Source organism: Dipteris shenzhenensis, chromosome 32, assembly GCF_047967505.1.
Source record: "Dipteris shenzhenensis isolate YYH24624 ecotype China chromosome 32, Dip_SZ_1.0, whole genome shotgun sequence".
Lineage (NCBI taxonomy): Eukaryota > Viridiplantae > Streptophyta > Polypodiopsida > Gleicheniales > Dipteridaceae > Dipteris > Dipteris shenzhenensis.
This window is the reverse complement of record NC_141627.1, coordinates 16197842-16217406: the sequence shown is the minus strand read 5'-3', so window position 1 is coordinate 16217406 and position 19565 is coordinate 16197842. Positions and strand designations below refer to the sequence as shown.

Below are 19565 nucleotides of genomic sequence, written 5' to 3'. Positions count from 1 at the left end.
TGTCAAGAGATGAATGTGAAAGGCGTTATGAATTTTCCAATGATTGGGCAATTCCAAACGATAGGTCAAATCATTTACCTTAGAGATAACCTTGAAAGATCCATAAAACCTTGGTGCTAATTTTACTACAAGGCATTTATCAACACTCTTTAAATGCCTCTTTTCAATTCATAGAAGAACAAAATCTCCTTCTTTATACATCCTATGTTGTCTTTTCTTGTTTGCTTGTTTAGTATACTTTTCTTGAGCTCTCTTAATGGCTTCAGTCACTTCTCTCATGATTTGATCATAATTTCTTGGCTTCAGTCACTTCTCTCATGATTTGATCATAATTTCTTGTAAAATCATCCAGCAGCTTCAATCTTTTGACTGATTCTTGTGATACGAATTGGTAATAACTTTTCATATATTATTTCGAATGGAGCTCTTCCTATAGTAGAATGGATTGTGTTGTTATAAGCAAATTGCAATAAATGCAAATACTTATCCCAATTCTTACCTTGAGAATCAACATATATTCGATGCATATCCAAGATAGTATTATTGGTTACTTCTATTTGTCCATTTGCCTCACTTCTATTTGTCCATTTGCCTCAGGATGAAAAGTTGAAGTAAAATCCACTTTAGTGCCAAGATTTTCAAATAAAGTCCTCCAAAAGGCACTACAAAACTTGGAATCTCAATCTGATACTATAATATTTGGTAATTCATGATGTGGGAAAACATACTTCAAATACATGTGTGCCGCTTGTGGTAGACAATGTCTTTTTGCAAGTCAAGAAATATGCTTGCTTGCTAAAGCGATCCATGACAGTCCATATCATGTTATTTTGATTAAAAGTCAAGGGAAATCCAGTAATAAAATCCATGGATATTTGTTCCTAGGACTATGAAGGAATAGGCAAAGGCATTAATAGTCCTAGTGTTTTTCCTTTGAAACTTTTAATCTTCTCACAAATCAAACGTTTAGCAACATACTTAGAAATATCTTTCTTCATCAAAGGCCAATGAAATTCTTTAACAATACTTTGATAAGTTGCAGTCACCCCTCGATGTCCCACATTAGGAGATTGATGCATTTCCTCCATTACTTGTAATCTAAATGGATTGGTGACACAAAGTCTTTTCTCATAAAAGAGATATCCATCATTAACTGAATAGCTAGATATAGGACTCCAATTGTTTTGTTCAAGCTTAGTCCATATATCAGAGAAGTCAAAGTCATCTTGATAAGAATTTTTCATTGCCTGGAATGGCTGTATTTCAATCACTGAAATGTTGTTGATTTGTGGTCTTTGACTTAATGCATCTGCAACCATATTTTCTTTATCGGGCTGATATTGAATCAGTGGCTGAAAGCTTTGAATAAAAGAAGCCCATTTGATATGTCTATCAAAAATCAATGGTTGCGTCAAAATATGCTTAATGCTTTGTTGATCAGTCTTGATCAAGAATTCGGAATCCATTAAATTATGCTTGCAAATTCTTAGGGCATGTATCACTGCTATCAATTCTTTGTCATAAATACTATAATTGAATTCTGTTGGCTTAAGCTTTCTACTTTCAAATGCTATCGAATGATTGTCTTGCATAAGCAAGCAAAGCTCCAATGCTAGTTCCACTTGCATCAGTTTTATGACAACAAAGAAAGGTCGTGAAAAGTATGGTAATTGAAGTACTCAGGATTTAACTAAAGCTTCTTTTAAAGCTTGAAATGATTTATCATGGCTGGAAGTCCAAATGAACTTTGTAGTTTTCTTTATGAGATAGGTCAGTGGATTTGCTAAGAAAGCAAAGTTCCTAATGAATTTCCTATAGTAACTACATAAGCCTAAATATGATCTTAGCTCATGTATATCTTTAGGTTTTGGCCATGTTCCAATACATTCCACTTTCTTTTGGTCTACTTCAATACCTTGACTTGAAACAATATGACCCAAGTATTCAATGTGATCTTGAAAGAATAGACTCTTCTCAAGATTAATGTACAATTGATTTTCTTTTAAAAGAGAAAAAGTCAATTTCAAATGTTCATTGTGATCTTTAGTATTCTTGCTAAAAATCAATATGTCATCAAAGAACACCACTACACAATCTTGATGCTTTATAAAGATTTGGTTCATCATTCTAATTAAAGTAGTTGGAGCGTTGGTCAAACCAAATGGCATAGCAAAAACTCATAATGACCCGTTTGCATTCTAAATGTTATTTTGTAAACATCTTCTTCAGTCATTCTAACTTGATGATAACCAGATTTAAGATCAATCTTAATAAAAAAATTAGCTCCTCTCAACTTGTCAAGTAAATCATCTACTCTCGGAATTGGGTACCGATTCTCGACAGTGAGTTTATTAAGTGCTCTTTAGTCCACACATTTTTCACCAAAAGGACTGGAGCACCATACGGGGAGCTACTTGTTCAAATCAATTTCCTTTCCAACAATTCTTCTATTTGTCTTTGAATCTCTTTTCGTTCTAAGATGTTTACCCGATATGGAGCTCTACAAGGAGGTGAATTTCCAGCAAAATCTCTATGCGATGATCTTCAAGTCTAGACTTGGGTAAACCTGGGGGTAATTCGTCCAAGAAACAATCCAAAAATTGTGAGATAAAATCTTTGAAATCGTCATTCGATTTAATTTGTGCGGCTGTAATCAAATTAACAAAAACCAAAAATGATTTTTCACCTTTCCTAAAAGCCCTTTTAGCTTGTGTGTGATTCAACAAAGGATTCATTTCATTCTCTATTTGTCCCTTTAAACAAATTCTTCTATCCTTGTGTGTGATCCACATTTGGTGAGGGTTATAGTCAACATCAGGATTAAATTGATGTCGCCACGGCATTCCCAAAATTATACCTTTTCTACTTAGAGGAGCCACTAAGAAATTTCTATTTTCTTTGTATGGATCAATCGTGAGTTCTAAATCTTTCACTTCATTCAAACAATTATATCTAGTTCTAGTAAAAGCAGCTTTAACCAATATTGTGTTGGTGAAACTTTAAGATTCATTGCTTTTACTAATCATTCAGAAATGAAATCGTGTGTACTTCCATCATCATGTAGAATAACAATTTCTTTCTCATTTATTTTTCCCTTCATTTTCAACAACATAAGGAGAAAACTTACCTGATTTACCTGAGTCAAAACTGTTACCCTCTTGCTTGACTTCGTCGATCACGTTAATCTTTACGGTTGATGCCTTCTTCTTTTCTGGACAATGATTTGCATAATGTCCCTCTTGTGACAGTTGAAACAAGTTCCCTTCTTCAAGTCGGTCTTCTTTTCTTCTTTTGATTTGCCGTGATCCTTCGGAGATGTAGTCGATGGCGTAAAGCGAGAATATGGTTTGAACTTAAACTTCTTGTCCCTCTTTTAAAAAGGAACAAAAGGTTTATTCTTTTCTCCATCCTGGGGTATCTCGTTCTTTCTTTCACAATTTGTAGCAAGTGATATAGTCGAACTCAAGCAATGAGAATGAAACATGTTGATCTTGGCTTTTACTTTAGCCTTAAGACCAAATACAAATTTCCTCTTTTGTTCTTTCTCATAAATCCTATCCATGGTTTGAAGTTGAATGAGAGATTGCCAAAATCTCTCAACATACAAAGCAACAGTCTCTTTTTCTAATTGATGCAAACTATCCCATTGTTGACGGACTTTTGACTTGAATTGTGTCAAAAGAAAGTCTTTCTTCAGTCTTTTCTTCAATTCCTTCCAAGTAGTTGGCCATCTTTTACTATTCTTGACCACATTTCACCATAGTGCTGCATTGTCAACAAGATGGTTAACAACACATTTAATTTTGTCTTTTCCAAGAAACCTTTCACCCTAGAAATAATTATCATGCTGACTAATCCATGCTAAGACAATGTTTTCATCTTTCTTCCCATCATATTTTTGAAAAGTAAAACATTTCCCACTAATTTTATTTTCCTTCTTTTCTCTCAATGTAGATTTAACAGCTCTACAAATCACTCCCTCAGAATCAGATCATAAAGTACTCTCATCTCTCGCATGTCTCTTCCTTTTCTTGTTCTTAGATCTCTCAAGCTCTTTCTCTAATGGGATAAGTTCCACAGTGACACATGGCACTCTAGGATATAAAGTAGTATAGTACTACTCTAGAACACACTAAAAGTCACTCAAATTGACTCCATTTCCTAATGTAAGAAAATAAAAAGTCTGTGTTCAACAGATAACAGGATCTCGTACGCAAGAGAGAAAAGCAGATAATATGGAGAATCAAAAATTTGATTACTGTAAAACTGATACAATAGATGGCTCCCAGCCGTGCGCTCCTATAAGAGAAGCTTTGATGGTGTGCTGGAAACAGTAGAGGATGGAGGCTCGATGCTAAGGAATCAGGGTTGCTGTAGCCACCAGTGAGATGAAATGGGCTTCATGGGCTTGCTCTTATATAGCCACCACTAGTAGTCGGTTAGAACCAATTGGGTGACTGACCCAGTTCGCCCAAGCCGACTGGGGGTTGGTCCTGAAATAGGCCACCAACACACGATAGAACCGGTGCACAAAATAGAGCCATCCGGAATCATCTGGGGCTCCAAACGGGCCCCGCAACCCGAGAGTGGGCTGCCCCGAGAAATGCTCCGTCTACCCTCAGTGCAATCAATCATGGGATGCCTTCCCGCACTTGCATGTAGCCTAGTTGACAGTGTGCCAACTCTATCTAAAGTCGTCTAGCCATCAGGCCACACATGGCCCCCATCTGGTGTCCAAACTAGGACCTACCAGATAATCGAGCTACTCAAATGCCTTCTCCTCATATGGGGGGCTTACAAGTAGAGTTAGTTGGTTCCTGCGTAGTTACACGAGAGTGGAGCATTGATATCTAACACCTAACACCCCCCCATGGAGGAAAGGTGAGGGACTATTGGAATTGAATCAAGAACAGAGTATGACGGTCATCAAAACTGTGCATGTCGGTCTATAACTAGACATGGCTCCCACACAATCTCAGAGGCAAGCAAGCATGGCTCAGGGGCTAGTGAGCATAAAATAGAAATCTCATCTAGCATGGCTCAGAGGCTCATCATGCATGGATACATGATCAACTCAAAGGTCTAGGAGACCAATGCACCAACAAATAGACCTATCAAAGCCAAAACATATGGCTCCCACAGTACATCCCCTCCTGGCTCCAAAGACTAATGAGGAACATGGAGCCACACACCAAAAATAGAAAAGAAATACATCATTTTAGGAGGACTATCCAAGGCAGAATACCTTTATTGACCCAACACACATGATTTATTGCATTCATTTTTGGGAAACACCCCTAGGGCAGAGTATCCAAATATATCATGCTTTAGAAACCAAAATCATGATCTCCATCATCTTCTAGATGCGGGAGATAGATAGCAAGAGCATGATCTTGTGTCGGCTGGTCATCTTCGTTTGCATCATCACTAGTGGTGGATGCCACCCTTCTAGCATGATCCTTCGATTGTTGTGTTGAGCAAGCTTCTGATAGCACCTGTCCTCCGTATGACCGAGCTTGTTGCAGTAAGTGCACTTGAATGGCTTGAATGTATTTCCTCGTGCTGGTGGAGTCGATGGCCTAGGTCTCCATTTGCTAGTGGAGGCAAGAGCCTGTGTAGTATCCGATGAGTAGGATGGAGATTCTTTGTTGCGGTGATCTTTTTCAACCAGAAGAGAGACCATATCTTCGAATGTAGTCGATGCAATGTGAAGTACTTCAAGGGGATTCTCAAAGTGAGAGATCCCTTCTATACTTGTCATGAGGACAGCCATTTTGTCCTCATCATCTGGGCAACACTTCAAGTTGGAGAGTTGTTGAACTAAGGATTGAATTTTTGCTATATGTGCACTCAAAGTATCAGACTCTTCCATTTTTAGTTTATAAAATTGCATTTTCAGAAATACCTGGGAGTAGCAATAGCACTCCTTTCTAAAGAATTACTCCCTTATAATCTCTTTTTATCCAGGCTTTTTTATTGCTCAAATGGAGATACAAGACAAGGTGCAATGCACCCCACAAACTTAGACTAAGACTCTTGAGAGAGAGAGGAACAAAAACAAAACTGTAGAACTCAGAATGCTCATGTTGAGCTATATGCAAGACATGATTCAAAGGTTGGTCCTAGTGAGAAATGGACTCTAGGGGCACCACAATCTGCAAGGAAGATGCCTGCATGATCATCTTGAACCCCCACCTCTAGCCAGAACTCTCAGGGAAGCAGTATCAGAGCCACCCGATGATTCAAGATAAAGTTGTACATTAGTATGCTAGAGGAACAACAGAGACAAATCGAGTACATCGCACAGTAGAAGATCCCTATAAAGGCATTCTAACTTGTAGAAGCAGCCGTTCATTGTCTTTATAGGCGATTTGAATGCTGGAGATCTGGTACCCAATGGCCATAAGATTCATTGAGCTACATTGCAATACAGACTTGTTGAGAACTTGGGAGGCATCGGAGATTGAGGTTGCAGAAGGAAATGGGGAGAGCGGCAGACTCTACTGAAGGAGGAAGCTCAACCGCCAGAAGGGAACGGAGAGAATGAACTAGAGAGAGATGGACTCAAGAGTCTACATAAGAGAATATCTACAAGGGGGAGAGAAGGCTCTTGGAAGAGGCTTGAAGAGACTAGAGCTATAGCAACATGAGGCCTAATGGTGGAAGAGATGATGAACAAGGGAGAGGAGGGCTTCTTTTATAGAGATTTTGTCACCCTCTTTCACCCATTTACAATTGCTGCATGTAGATTCCTTTCCCCATCAATCACATAAGCCTGTATGTCACCATCCATGTCCTTTTTGGCTACTCTTGCCATGTGTCCCATCAAAAGATGCTCAAGACTCTTAAAATATTGAGAAAGTCAAGAGTCTCTCCACATGGAGCCCATAGGGACCCTCTCTTTTCCATATGTCCACATCCTCCTTATTCCACATAGGAATTCTAGAAGGATCCCTCTTGACTCCACACTCCTCCACATGCCTTGCACACGCTTGGCATGTGGCCTCTCTTATATTATTGGAACACATGGACATGAGCCCACCTCTTTATATGACTCTCTTCCTATTTTCTAAAAACCCCATAATATCCCATACACAAATAACTCTCACCCCATACTAAGGTATTTATCATCCATACACATGGTATTTACAATGATCCATTCCAGTCATCCTCTCAATCCCATACAATATCTTAGAAAATAGAAATAAGTGAGAGCCACTAGGCTATCACTTGATACTCAAACTCTTATCAAACATAGGGAAAAACAATACCAATGCCAAATTAAAAATATCAATTTTTGGCGTCACACTAGGAATAATCCATATTAGGAATCCAACTTGCATGCTCTACATGCAAGTTCTACATACAATTCCTACATGTAGTTTCTACATGCAACTCCTACATGCATGTTCTACATGCGAGTTCTATATGCAACTCCTACATGCAACATGCAACTCCTACATGCAACTTCTAGATGCAAGTTCTACATGTAGAGAGAGAATGTCTTACGATTCCTACATGCAGAGAGAGAAGCTCTCCAACTTGTATAAATACCCCATGATGGAATGAAGCCAACACTCTTTGGGGCATTGTGTTGAGTTCTACGTTGGTATTCCGAGCAATTGTCTCCAAGTGTCCATGCTTCCTTGCACTCCACGTCCAAAAGCATGTCCTAACCTTGCAACTCTCATCCCCTCTCCTCCAACCTTGCAACCCATCCTCTCCCTCTCCTCTTCCCTCCTCCTCCTCCTCTCCTCCCTCCTCCTCCTGCCTTCTCCACCCTCTCCTCCTCCCTTGTCTTCCCTCCTCCTCCTCCCTTCTCCACCCTCTCCTCCTTCCTTTTGCACTTGCACCTTCTTTCTCTCCCACTCCTATGCTCCCCCTAAACCCTTAGTCTCTCAACCCTTGATCTCCATGAACTACGAGGGAGATGAGTTCTCCGCCATGTACTCTACCTTGAACCTTGGATCCTCCTTTTGAATCTTGAACTTCTTCTAAACCCTGGAACCTCCTTCTAAACCTTGGAACCTCCTTCTAAACCCTGAACCTCCCTCTAATCCTTAAACTCCTCCTAAACTCTTTAACCCCCAATGAAGCTGAAAGCCTTCATTACCCCAATCATGATGATGCATGTTCCTTTCACACATGCTTGTTGCACTATGTTTACTTACCATACTTAAGCCTACGTCTCTCACCGGAATATGACATGAGGTCCTAAGCTACACTTATACTACCTGATATATCTGTAGGTGACAAAAAGCCTCGAAACCCTGCATACTTAGAATACCCTACTCTTCTTATGGAAGACATGGGAAATAGAGGATGGAGAAGGGAGGAGGAGAGGGTGGAGAAGGGAGGAGGAGAGGGTAGGAGAAGGGAGGAGGAGGAGGGAGGAGAAGGGAGGAGGAGGAGGAAGGAGGAAGGAGGAGAGGGAGAGGATGGGTTGCAAGGTTGGAGGAGAGGGGATGTAGAGGGGATGTGGAGTTGTAAGGTTAGGACATGATTTTGGATGTGGAGTGCAAGGAAGCATGGACACTTGGAGACGATTGCTTGGAATACCAAAGTATAACTCATCACAATGCCCTAGAGAGTGTGGGCTTAATTCCATTACGGGGTATTTATACAAGTTGGAGAGCTTCTCTCTCTACATGTAGGAATTATAAGACATTCTCTCTCTACATGTAGAACTTGCATCTAGAAGTTGCATGTAGAAGTTGCAAGTTGCAAGTTGCATGTTAAATGTAGGAGTTGCATATAGAACTCACATGTAGAACATGCATGTAGGAGTTGCATGTAGAAACTGCATGTAGGAATCGTAAGTAGAACTTGCATGTTAAACATGCAAGTTGCTCTCCCCCCTCTCTCGCATGCTCTTTGCACGTATCTCTTCTCTCTCTCTCTCTCTCTCTCTCTCTCTCTCTCTCTCTCTCTCACCTAAGTCCATGTTGGCACAGAGACAACAAGAATGGGGAGGCTCCAATGGGAGTCGATTTATGACCTCCTAGATGCTCCCCTATTCCTCATTGACATGATTCTGGTGTGGGCAGCCAAAATTGGCCACTACTTGGCAAATGGGTCGCCTTTAGATAAAGCCCTCAAGAGGGACAGAGCCCCCAAACTCATCAAGGACGCAGCACCATATCAACTAATTGCAGGCCAACTATACTACATGGGTAAGGATGGCATCATGCGCAGATGCATGTGCGAGCACGAATACATCAACGTGCTTAAAGAAGCACATTTTGGGTTAGCGTGGTCACTTTTCCATTGCTAACATTATGGCACATAAGGTGTTGTAGGAAGGCTATGGTGGCCAATTCTCTTCAGAGATGCAGTTGAGTTCATCAAGTGATGTGATCCCTGCCAAAGAGTGCAAATCCCACATAAATTGGACATGATGCCCCTAACGAGAATCTTAACCAATCAGCCCTTTGAGAAATGGGGCATAGACTTTATTGGCTCGATCAACCCAACAGCTAGAGGAATAGGGGACATATACATTATCCAGGCCATATATTATTTCACCAAATGGGTGGAGTGCCGAGCCACAAGAAAAGCCGACGTGCGGCCCATAGCTAAGTCTTTATACGAACAAGTCATCACATGGTTTGGGTGCCCCTTAGAATTGGTTAGTGATCGAGGAACTCCTTTCCTCAATGAAACTATAGTGATCTTGACTAGTGAATTCATGATCATACATAGGAAGTCAATGCCATACTACCCTAAGGAAAATGGCTTGGCTAAGAGCTCGAACAAGACATGCTGCAAGATTATAACTTGCACCGTGGAAGCCAATTGCACTGACTAGGAATACAAGCTCATTGCCGCATTGTGGGCCTATCGAACGTCTTGCAAAGTGGCCACAAACTGCACCCCCTTTAGCCTAGCCTTTGGGGTGGAAGCAATTATGCCAATCGAATATGTAGTGCCCAGCCTCCGCATCACGGTCAAGGAAAGGATCACCGGAAATGCCTTGGCGGAGCGCTTAATAGATCTTGAATGGCTATATGAGACAATATTGCGTGTAGCCTATTACCTTCGGGTGAAGGCATGATGGAAAAATGGTTTGACTGCAACCTAAAAAATAAGGACCTCAAGGAAGGAGATCTCGCAATCCTATATAGCGTCTGCAACACCAAACGTAAACTTAAATATAGGGGCATGGGACCCTATCGTGTGGTGGAGATTACTTTGCAAGGGGCATACCGAATAGCTACCCTAGATGGAGTGGAAATGGATGGTTACCTTAACAGGATCAAATTGGAAAGATACTATGGCCCCCTCACCCTACAGACCCTCCAAGCCATCCATAGAGAAAAGGAGCTTCAGGCTAAGGTAGCTTGAATGAAACGCCAGGCCATCGAAGAAGCCAAGGCTCATAATGACAAAATCAAACAACGTAAGCAAATGGCCTTGCTTAAGGCAACACTTGAACATCCAGGACTAACCAACGAACTAATCCAACTAGGTTGAATGTCCAATTGCAGGGCCCGAGCTTGTGCATCTAGGCGCTCGTGGATCCGGGAGCGAGCCATAACTTCATTTCCCAAAAAGTATGGGAAGCACTACAGGTACTCCTAAACCTTATTGTGGCTTCAGTCCATGCCATCAATGGTTAACTCTTAAGCACCTTAGGGTATACGAAAGTAGAGATTTGTTTTTATGTTCTCCCCATAGACGTGATCGACGAACATATGATATTGGGAAGGACCTAGTGCTACGCCCTCTTTGAAATTCATCCCACCTCCCCCACAGTACTAAACAGAGGCAATTAAAAGGCCCACAGTGCAAGGTTCTGACCGCAAGCTACTCTTCCACCCCTACCGCCCACTCAAAAATGCACAAGCAACTGGTACAAGAAGCCATCCTCTATGCACAATGCTACTTCAACAAAAGTCAACGACCCAGAAGGACCGAAGGAGGGGAAGAGTATCCAATCCCTTCTTGGCCTACACCGACACGGACAACCCCATCCAAGAGAAGAGCTCGACGCCGCCAATTGCCTCGACTGCAAGGGCCGAAGTCACCACTCCAAGCACAACGGCCTCACAAGAGCTGGGTCACCACAAAGCTCTTTGAAGCCCAAGGCTACTATGAAAGCGAGCGGGCCACTTGGGTCCAAAAACTTCTGACAGCACTGAATACGCAATCCCAACTCGCTGGGGTTCAGAAGGTAGTAATACAAGAACTTGTGTCAACTCTGGATGGAGTTCCACAAGAACCTACCCTCGAGTCCAATGCGAACGAGCAAGCCCCCAAGCCCTTGGAGTGCCATGATTCCACGAATAGTTCAACTCAATGAGAAGGCCGCCCGGGTCATCGACGAACCGACACAAGAACTGACCCCTAGAAAGGGGGTAGCTACACGAGAACCTTCCTCTAGGCCCTACGCATGCCATCAAAAGACACCTTGCTCAATCAATAGAGCACCTATAGTGCTACTCGGGCATAACCACCTACTACATCAAGGGTCTCGGTACCACAAGAGCCTGCACCGGTTATAGCCACATAAGAACCTGCATGCCTTACCTCAAAAGAGTTCCATCATAGTGAATGCCACAGCACCAATACCCCCCTGAAAACCAAGATGAGGCACAAACTCAACAAGTGCTCTACTTGGCTGATGATGTGGTATGTTGTCGCTCAGCATTCATCTCCATTGCATCCCACTTAATCATCATCAAGTCCAGGTCTAGGTGAGTTTATACGCTAGGCATATCACCCACATCCACCAATAGCGCATAATTCCTTGGTATTCCAATGCACCCACTTACATTCATGGTCAGCATTAGGTGCATACGATTAATACATCTCTTGTGCATTATCTTCATGTTTTGCATCCTTGCACGTTGACCTCATGCATCTATGTGACACGCAGTTCATTCACCCCGTTTTTCCCTTTACACGATACCCTCGGCATCTGTAGTCCCCTCCTTTTCCTTTTTTCCTTCTTTCCTTTTGTCTTTTTTTCTTTCTGCTATCCCCATGGCTGTCTCCTTTTTGCTAACCCACCAACGACAGCTACCATGGCTTCTAACCCTCCAACCATTGCCTTTTTGCTAACACGTCGACCGTTGCCATAGCTTCTAACTTGCCAACTGTCGCCCTTCTGCTATCCCCATGGCCCATTGCCATAGCTCCTATCCCCATGACCCATCGCCTTATGTTATCCTCTCGGCCGTAGGGATACCAAAAACTATAAAAGGCCACCCTATCCTCCTGGGTCGTCACCTTAGCAAAAACAACAAAACTCTGTCAAATTTCTACCAAATCTTCCCCAACCCTTCACCCTCTTCCAGCCTGCATTCTAGCCCCCATTGAATGTCCTCAGCCTCCTTCTCCTCCACCAACTCTCTTCTTGCACAACTACCCTCCTTTTTTCCCATCGATTCTGAGAACAAATCCTTTAAAATAGAAACAAAGCTCAGCCTCCACCCCCGAATCCACAGGCCACCGGCCCCTCTAAATCCTAGAGTACACCCTTAGGGTTGCCCTCTGATATCCCAGCAGAGGACCTGCAAACAAAGGAGGAAATCTCGATGCAATAGACCACTAAGGATCTGTCAATAGCAGCTGTAACCACTCCCTCCGAGACATTCAGGAAGCATACTCCAACTCCAATGCAAGGGGAGTACAAAATTGTGTGGTCCCAGACACACTCGCCACTCAGAGAAGCCTGGCTGCAGCAACTCAATGAATACGTGATCCACTCCCGTTATGCCTACGAGGGGCACGATTACACACTCTACTACCACAATGCGTCCATGCATCAAGCCCTCAAGGAGCTAGAGGTTCAAGCCTCCCTAGCACTGACAGGCCTTGGATCCGTGGGGGACTGCCTTCCTTGTCACCTCAACATGAAGCTGTTTAGGGAATTCCTCTAGGCCTACAACTCGAATACCAATGTCGGCATCCTCCGCGATGCAACAAGCACCCCCCACTTCTACCACTTTAATGTGGACGTGGTGCGCACTGCCTTCGGCCTCCTCGTCATTGCAGACAAGTACTCCCAGAAGAAAAAGATGCACGAGGCCCTCGGCTAGATTTGCAAATATGACCGAAAGCCGCATCCACTTCTCCGAAATCACCAAGCTGGAGTTGGAGAAATCGGCACACACGTTTTGTATACCTCTCCAAAATGTGGAGTAGGTCGAGGAAAAAGGGCTCAAGCGAGCCCTTTCATGGGCATCTTTGGGCGTAGCATAATCGTGAAGGGGGCTTGGATCGGAGAGGATAGGGAGATAGCGGATAACTGGATAATGGACAACGGGAGGAGAGGTGAAGAGATTTTGAGACATATTTTGAGACATGAAGTGTTGAAGACTAGTTGAGTGTCTATTGCCAGGATGTGTAGTTGTACTTTGAGACAATCATGGCAGAGCCCTTTTAAGATTTATGCTTTGATAGTTTAAAAAACCAAAAGTTGAAAGTTTCTTGCTACCCAAGATTCAAAAGCATGCCAAGCAAGATAAACCTAAGCTGCACTTATCTATGCTTGTTTAAGCTAAAAGGAAAAGAGATCGACATAGCTTTAATGCTTTAGCTGATTGTAGTCAACAGCTGATTGTGTCAAGACTAACAGCATTAGCTTTCATAACCTTTTCACCTTGGTTTAAGCTTTGTTTTGTTGAGCACATTCTCGGCTTATAGATGGGTGGATTTGGCTCATCACTAACTTTAAAAGTGGGTTTTAAAAATTTGTGGTTTCATTAGAATTGTTACACGGCCTTCTCTTGATTTTTGTTCTCAGCTCTTCCATGCACTTCATGTTTATCAATATTTCTTTTTTATTTCTTTAAATAATGCAAGTTGTAGAGAGAGAGAGAGAGAGAGAGAGAGAGAGAGAGAGAGGGGGGGGGATGTGTGTGCGTGTGGTTTACTTAAGTGGATTTTTTAATTGTAGGTGGTCCTTGAGACCCAGCAGAGGAGGACTCTAGCCCCCATCGTAGATGGGTCACACACACACACACACACACACACACACATAGAGAGAGAGAGTATTGGTATAAAATATATATTTTTCAGATAAAGGCACTGTTAGGGCTTCATTGGGATTTGATTTGAAAATTTACAAGCATTACAAACGTTGAGATTTGTAAACTTTCAGATTGAGAGAGAGAGAGAGAGAGAGAGAGAGAGAGAGAGCGATGCAATGTTACCAACTAGGTTGCAGTAGGCACCCTTTTCGTCATGGCTCTAAGTCCAAATTGAACCTGAATCCTCACTATTATCCAATTGGAGTTCCAATAGCAAGGTCATGAGCTTTGTCCAACAATTATGCAATTAAGTTATGCAAGAAAGAAAAAATGCAATTATCTCCCTCCTTATATAATAGATTTGTGTGAAGAATGAATAAAAAAGTATGCTTTTGGGTCAAATTTGGAAGGAGTGTTTTAGTCTTTTAGATCAATCTAAAATCAAAGGCCTAAAATTGTACACGTGGCTTAAGGAGAGCTCACAAAAGTTTTACTTTTCTAGAAAGCACGTTTCAAACCCTTAGATCTTCATAAAGATCAACGCCTATAATCACGACACATGGCTTAACGAGGGCTTAAAAAAGGAAAACTTCCTTCTAGGCTGCCCATCGTAAAAACATTTTTCCCCACTAAAGGCAATGCTAAAGATCCAATTTGGAAAATTTGTAAAAAGCATTCAAATACAAAGATTTGTAAATTAAAACCTAAAATTTTACTCCTTGAACTTCAAGGAACCTAAGGATTCCAACCTTAAGACCGAGCGGAGCAGGTCTCTAACCCGTCGTAGATGGGTCATGCTACTCGTACCTCTAATAGCCCACTATCTTACTGCAGATTTGCCTCTGCAGCCAGCATAATTTTGCAGGTAAACGAGTGTAAAAGACAGCAGCCATGTGAACTGAGCTTGCTCAGATGAAACGTTTTCTAACGAAGGCTAAACTTCTATAACAAAATGCTATCACTACGATGCATGTGGCCGCCGTCCAATATACAGCCAGCATAATTTTGCAGGTAAACGAGTGTAAAAGACAGCAGCCATGTGAATTGAGCTTGCTCAGGTGAAACGTTTTCTAACGAAGGCTAAACTTCTATAGCAAAATGCTTGCTCAGGTGAAACGTTTTCTAACGAAGGCTAAACTTCTATAGCAAAATGCTATCACTACGATGCATGTGGCCGCCGTCGAATATCATTTTGATCACTCTTAAGGATCATGGCTTGATGTAATGAAGACCTTGATGTCTAAAGGCAGCCTACGTAGACGTGAAGCCTCCAGCTACCTCCTTTACTCCTCCCTAGGTACCTTCCTGATAACTTTAGCGACCTGTTGTTTTTTGTTGAGGGGAACTTGCTCACAAATCAACATTGCTAGAGTGCCCACAGAGTCGCACTTACATGGAGCATTATCACTGCCGCTTAAAAGCTGGGCAACCTCACTTCTTTTACAGCAGGGCTTTGATAGAAACTAGGACACGGCTCCTGACGTGGAGCCAGACCACAAAATTGCTGCAAGTTGCTCTCGATAATGTAGTAGTAAACAGGCGATCCATGCCTTCATACAGAGCGTGCAATCTACCAGCTTCTCTGCACTGCGAAGGGCCATCGATTATGCCCCCTGTCGCACGGAATTCTCCCGCTGAGCAGATGTGTTCCAATTTGGCAGAGCTTGCATATGCATGGGCCTATTTTTTGTCTTCTGGCCTGTGGTTCTTGTTGTTGTTTCTTTTGAAGCCGTTTTCTCAGCTGGGTTATCGGATATTGGCATGCACAAATTAGCTCCCTGCTCGCGTATTCTTTGTTCATGGGCCCACAGCTTCGGCTGCCCCATTCTTTTGGTGCGGACAGAGCTGGAAATGCAGCCTCCAAGATAATGCCTCAGCTGAATGAGGCTAAAAGAATACAAGCTTATAAGCTGGAAGGTTTAAATGATCTTTCCGTGTTTAAAATAAACAATGTGATGCATATGTACGTCAAATGTAGGAACTTGGTGGATGCTCTAAATCTGTTCGACAGCATGCCAAAGCGTGATGTTTTGTCGTGGAATATTATGATCCTGGGCTATGCCAAGCAGGATGAAGGTGCACGAGCTCTGGAGCTGTATGCACGGATGTACCAGGAAGGTGTACAACCCAGTGATCGAACCTTTGTTGGCATATTGAAAGCTTGTGGTAGCCTAGCAGTACTGGGGGAGGGGAAGCCAGCTCATGATAAGTTCCGAAAATTAGGGTATCTGCAGAAAGGTAGAGCTATCCACTGTCAAGTTGTAAAGGGTGGCTTTGAGTCAGATCTTTACGTGGGAACCACCTTGGTGGATATGTATGCCAAATGTGAGTGCATGGGGGATGCATGGTCTGTTTTTCATGTCTTGCCTGTGCGTGATGTGGTGTCCTGGAATGCCATGATCTTGGGGTATAGTAAACAGGAAGAGGGTGAAGCGGCTTTGAATTTGTATGCACTGATGCACCAGGAAGGTGTCACACCAGATCAGCCAACGTTTGTTGGTGCACTGAAGGCTTGCAGTAGCCTGCCAGCACTAGAAGAAGGGAAGCAAGTTGATAGGAAGTTTACTGAAACAGGTTGCCTGAAGAAAGGTAGAGCCATCCACTCCCACGTGGTAAAGAGTGGGTTTGAGTCAGATGTATTTGTGGGAACGGCCTTGATAGACATGTACTCAAAATGTGGGTGCATGGAGGATGCACGTTGTGTTTTTGACAAATTGCCTTATCGTAATGTGGTCACCTGGACTACCATGATCCAGGGGTACACCAAGCAAGAAGAGGGGGTGCTGGCTTTGGATTTGTATAGACAGATGCATCAAGAACATGTCACACCTGACCTTCCAACGTTTGTTTCTGCGTTGAAGGCTTGCTGTAGCCTGGCAGCTTTGGAAGAGAGGAGACAACTTGATGTTAGATTCAACAAAACAGAATGCTGGGAGAAGGGTAGAGCTATACACTCCCAAGTAGTAAAGAGTGGCCTTGAGTCAGATGTAATCCTTGGAAACACCCTGGTGGATATGTATGCAAAGTGTAGCAGCATGGAGGATGCATGGCGTGTCTTCGAGGAATTGCCTCATCGTGATGTGGTTACGTGGACTGCCATGATCCTGGGGTATGCTAAGGAGGAAGAGGGTGCACGGGCCCTCGAGCTCTGTGCCCAGATGCATGTGGAAGGTGTCCAACCGAATGATCGCACCTTTGTAGGGGCATTGAAGGCTTGCAGTAGCCTGGCCGCACTGGAAGAGGGGAAGCAATTTGATGGTAAATTTATGAAAACAGGATGCCTGGAGAATGGGAGAGCTGTCCACTCTCAAGTCGTAAAGAGTGGCTTGGAGTCAGATCTTTTTGTTGGAAACACCTTGGTGGATGTGTATACAAAATGTGGGAGCATGGAGGATGCATGTTGTGTCTTTGACAGATTGCCTCAACGTGATGTGGTTTCCTGGAATGCTATGATTTTGGGTTATGCTATGCAAGAAGAAAACAAGAAGGCCTTTAGACTCTACGCACAAATGCAAGAGAAAGGTCTATCTTCAAATAGCTGTAGCTTTTTCAGCATTCTGAAGGCATGTGTGAACAGATCAGATTTGGAAACTGGACAGGATCTCCATTCACAAATTATCAGGGCTGGCCTTGAAACTGTTGCACTTGTGGCATCCTGTCTTATTGACATGTATGCTAAATGTGGGAGCATGGTTGATGCCGAAGCTTTGTTTGATACATTGCCCACAAGGGATATTGTACCTTGGAGTGCATTGATTGCAGGATATGCCCGGCAGGGTGAGAGTGTACGCGTGTTTGATTTATTTGGGAGAATGGAGCAGGAAGGCATACAGCCAGATAGTGTAACATTTCTTAGTGTCCTAACTGCATGTAGTCATGCAGGTCTAGTGCACAAGGGCCAGAAGTACTTTCAGGCTATGAGCAAACAGTATGGCATTATCCCAAACATTGAACACTATACTTGCATGGTGGATCTCCTTGGCCGTGCCGGCCAATTGGACGAGGCAGTTGCAATGGTGGAGAAGATGCCTTTCCAACCTGACGTTGTTGTGTGGTCAACAATACTGGGTGCTTGTCAAAAGTGGAAGAACATAGTGGTTGGAAGACGTGCCTTTGAAAATGTGTTGAGATTAGACAAAAAGGTTCCTGCATCATATGTTTTGATGGCCAACATATATGCCGACAATTGCATGTTCGAGGACTATGATAAGATCCAACTCCTGATAAATGCTGAAGCATGGGAGAAAACTGAAAAGAGCTGGTGGATTGACTATAGTAGGATGGTGTGTCCATTAGTATAAGGTTTGTATGCAATGCCTTAATGTTTTTCTTTCAGTGATGGATGAGCAAAAATAGGTGCTATCATGTGTATACAACCCATTGAACAGTAAGTTCCATGGAATGTGCCATAATCAATACACCTGCAGACATCATATGCTGCAAAATATTCAGGTTTGTGATTTTTAACATCCATGCTCTCATATCAATGATAAACCAATGGTGTTCGTAATTTTAAGGATTGAAAATGTTCTTGCGGGGGCAATCTTTATCACTTTGTGTTGTCCTCAGTTGGTATGCTCAAGCTGAGATAATATGACCTTGGAAGGGTCAGTAGACATTTTCTTTAGAGGACCAACTTTCGTATTATATTTCATTGCGCTTCAAGTTTATGGTTAAAGGAATTAATGTCAAGGTCTATGGTGAGGACGAGTTGACACTAACTAGATGGTTCTAAAGGTCAGGGGTCTAGGGGCATCAAAATGTGTAATTGCCAGGGGGCAAATGGAATTAAATGGTACTCTAAGAGAGGGGTAAATGGTGCACCAAGGATTGACCCTAGAATTGTGACATGTGGCATGTAGAATCATCTAGGGATTTGTGGAGTTTATGTATAGCATGCAGGTGGAACACACATGAGTGATGATGAATATGAGCTTGTTGTCACAGAGATTGGCTGGTGGAACAATTGTGTGTCATAGCCCATGATTTGCTTGATTTTAGTAGTGGTGTGTGATATTTGGTATCAGAGCCTAGGATGTGTGATGATTGTCGTGAATTGGAGTAGCATGCCGAATTGACAGGTTGACAACTCTGACAGATTTTCATGTCCAGACAAATGTTGATAGGCTTCTGCGTTGGTGTTTTCCTTCTTGTCAGGTTGAAGGCTTGGAAGGCAAAGTCGTGGGGCTGTGGGGTGCGCTTGGTGATATGCGATTGTGGACACCACAAGGATATGGGAGTCGGAGTGGTCTCACAATGTGTGGGCTGAAGGGATCAATCACGAATTGGGCATAGAATCTAAGCTCTGCTTCGCGAATTGTCGTCTACCTAAGTGTGGGTTCGTTGTTGAGAAGCTGGTTCTAAGGAACATCGTGGCGTGCATGATCTACATTGTGGGTGTTGGCGAGGCGTCTACTTCCAGAGATCTACATAAAGGTCACTAGTATGCAACCCACGCGTTGCTGCGGGAGAGAGAGAGAAAGAGAGAGAGCTCCTTTTGGCACATGCATTGATCGGTTCTTAAATTGCTAATCAATTAACCTTGCATACTTGGATTGGCTTTTGAAATTTTTGCTAAGTCTTAACCCT

General features: G+C 42.8%; 1 protein-coding gene across 1 annotated transcript; it reads left to right on the top strand.

The window, feature by feature from the left end:
- Window positions 1–15207: 15207 nt before the first annotated feature.
- LOC147880359 (pentatricopeptide repeat-containing protein At2g33680-like) lies at window positions 15208–19218 on the top strand. The gene is made up of 2 exons (XM_087371282.1): window positions 15208–18428; window positions 19134–19218. Exon 1 carries the CDS (start codon window positions 15776–15778, stop codon window positions 18275–18277), a length of 2502 nt encoding a protein of 833 aa, XP_087227408.1. The 5' UTR covers window positions 15208–15775; the 3' UTR covers window positions 18278–18428; window positions 19134–19218.
- Window positions 19219–19565: the final 347 nt, after the last annotated feature.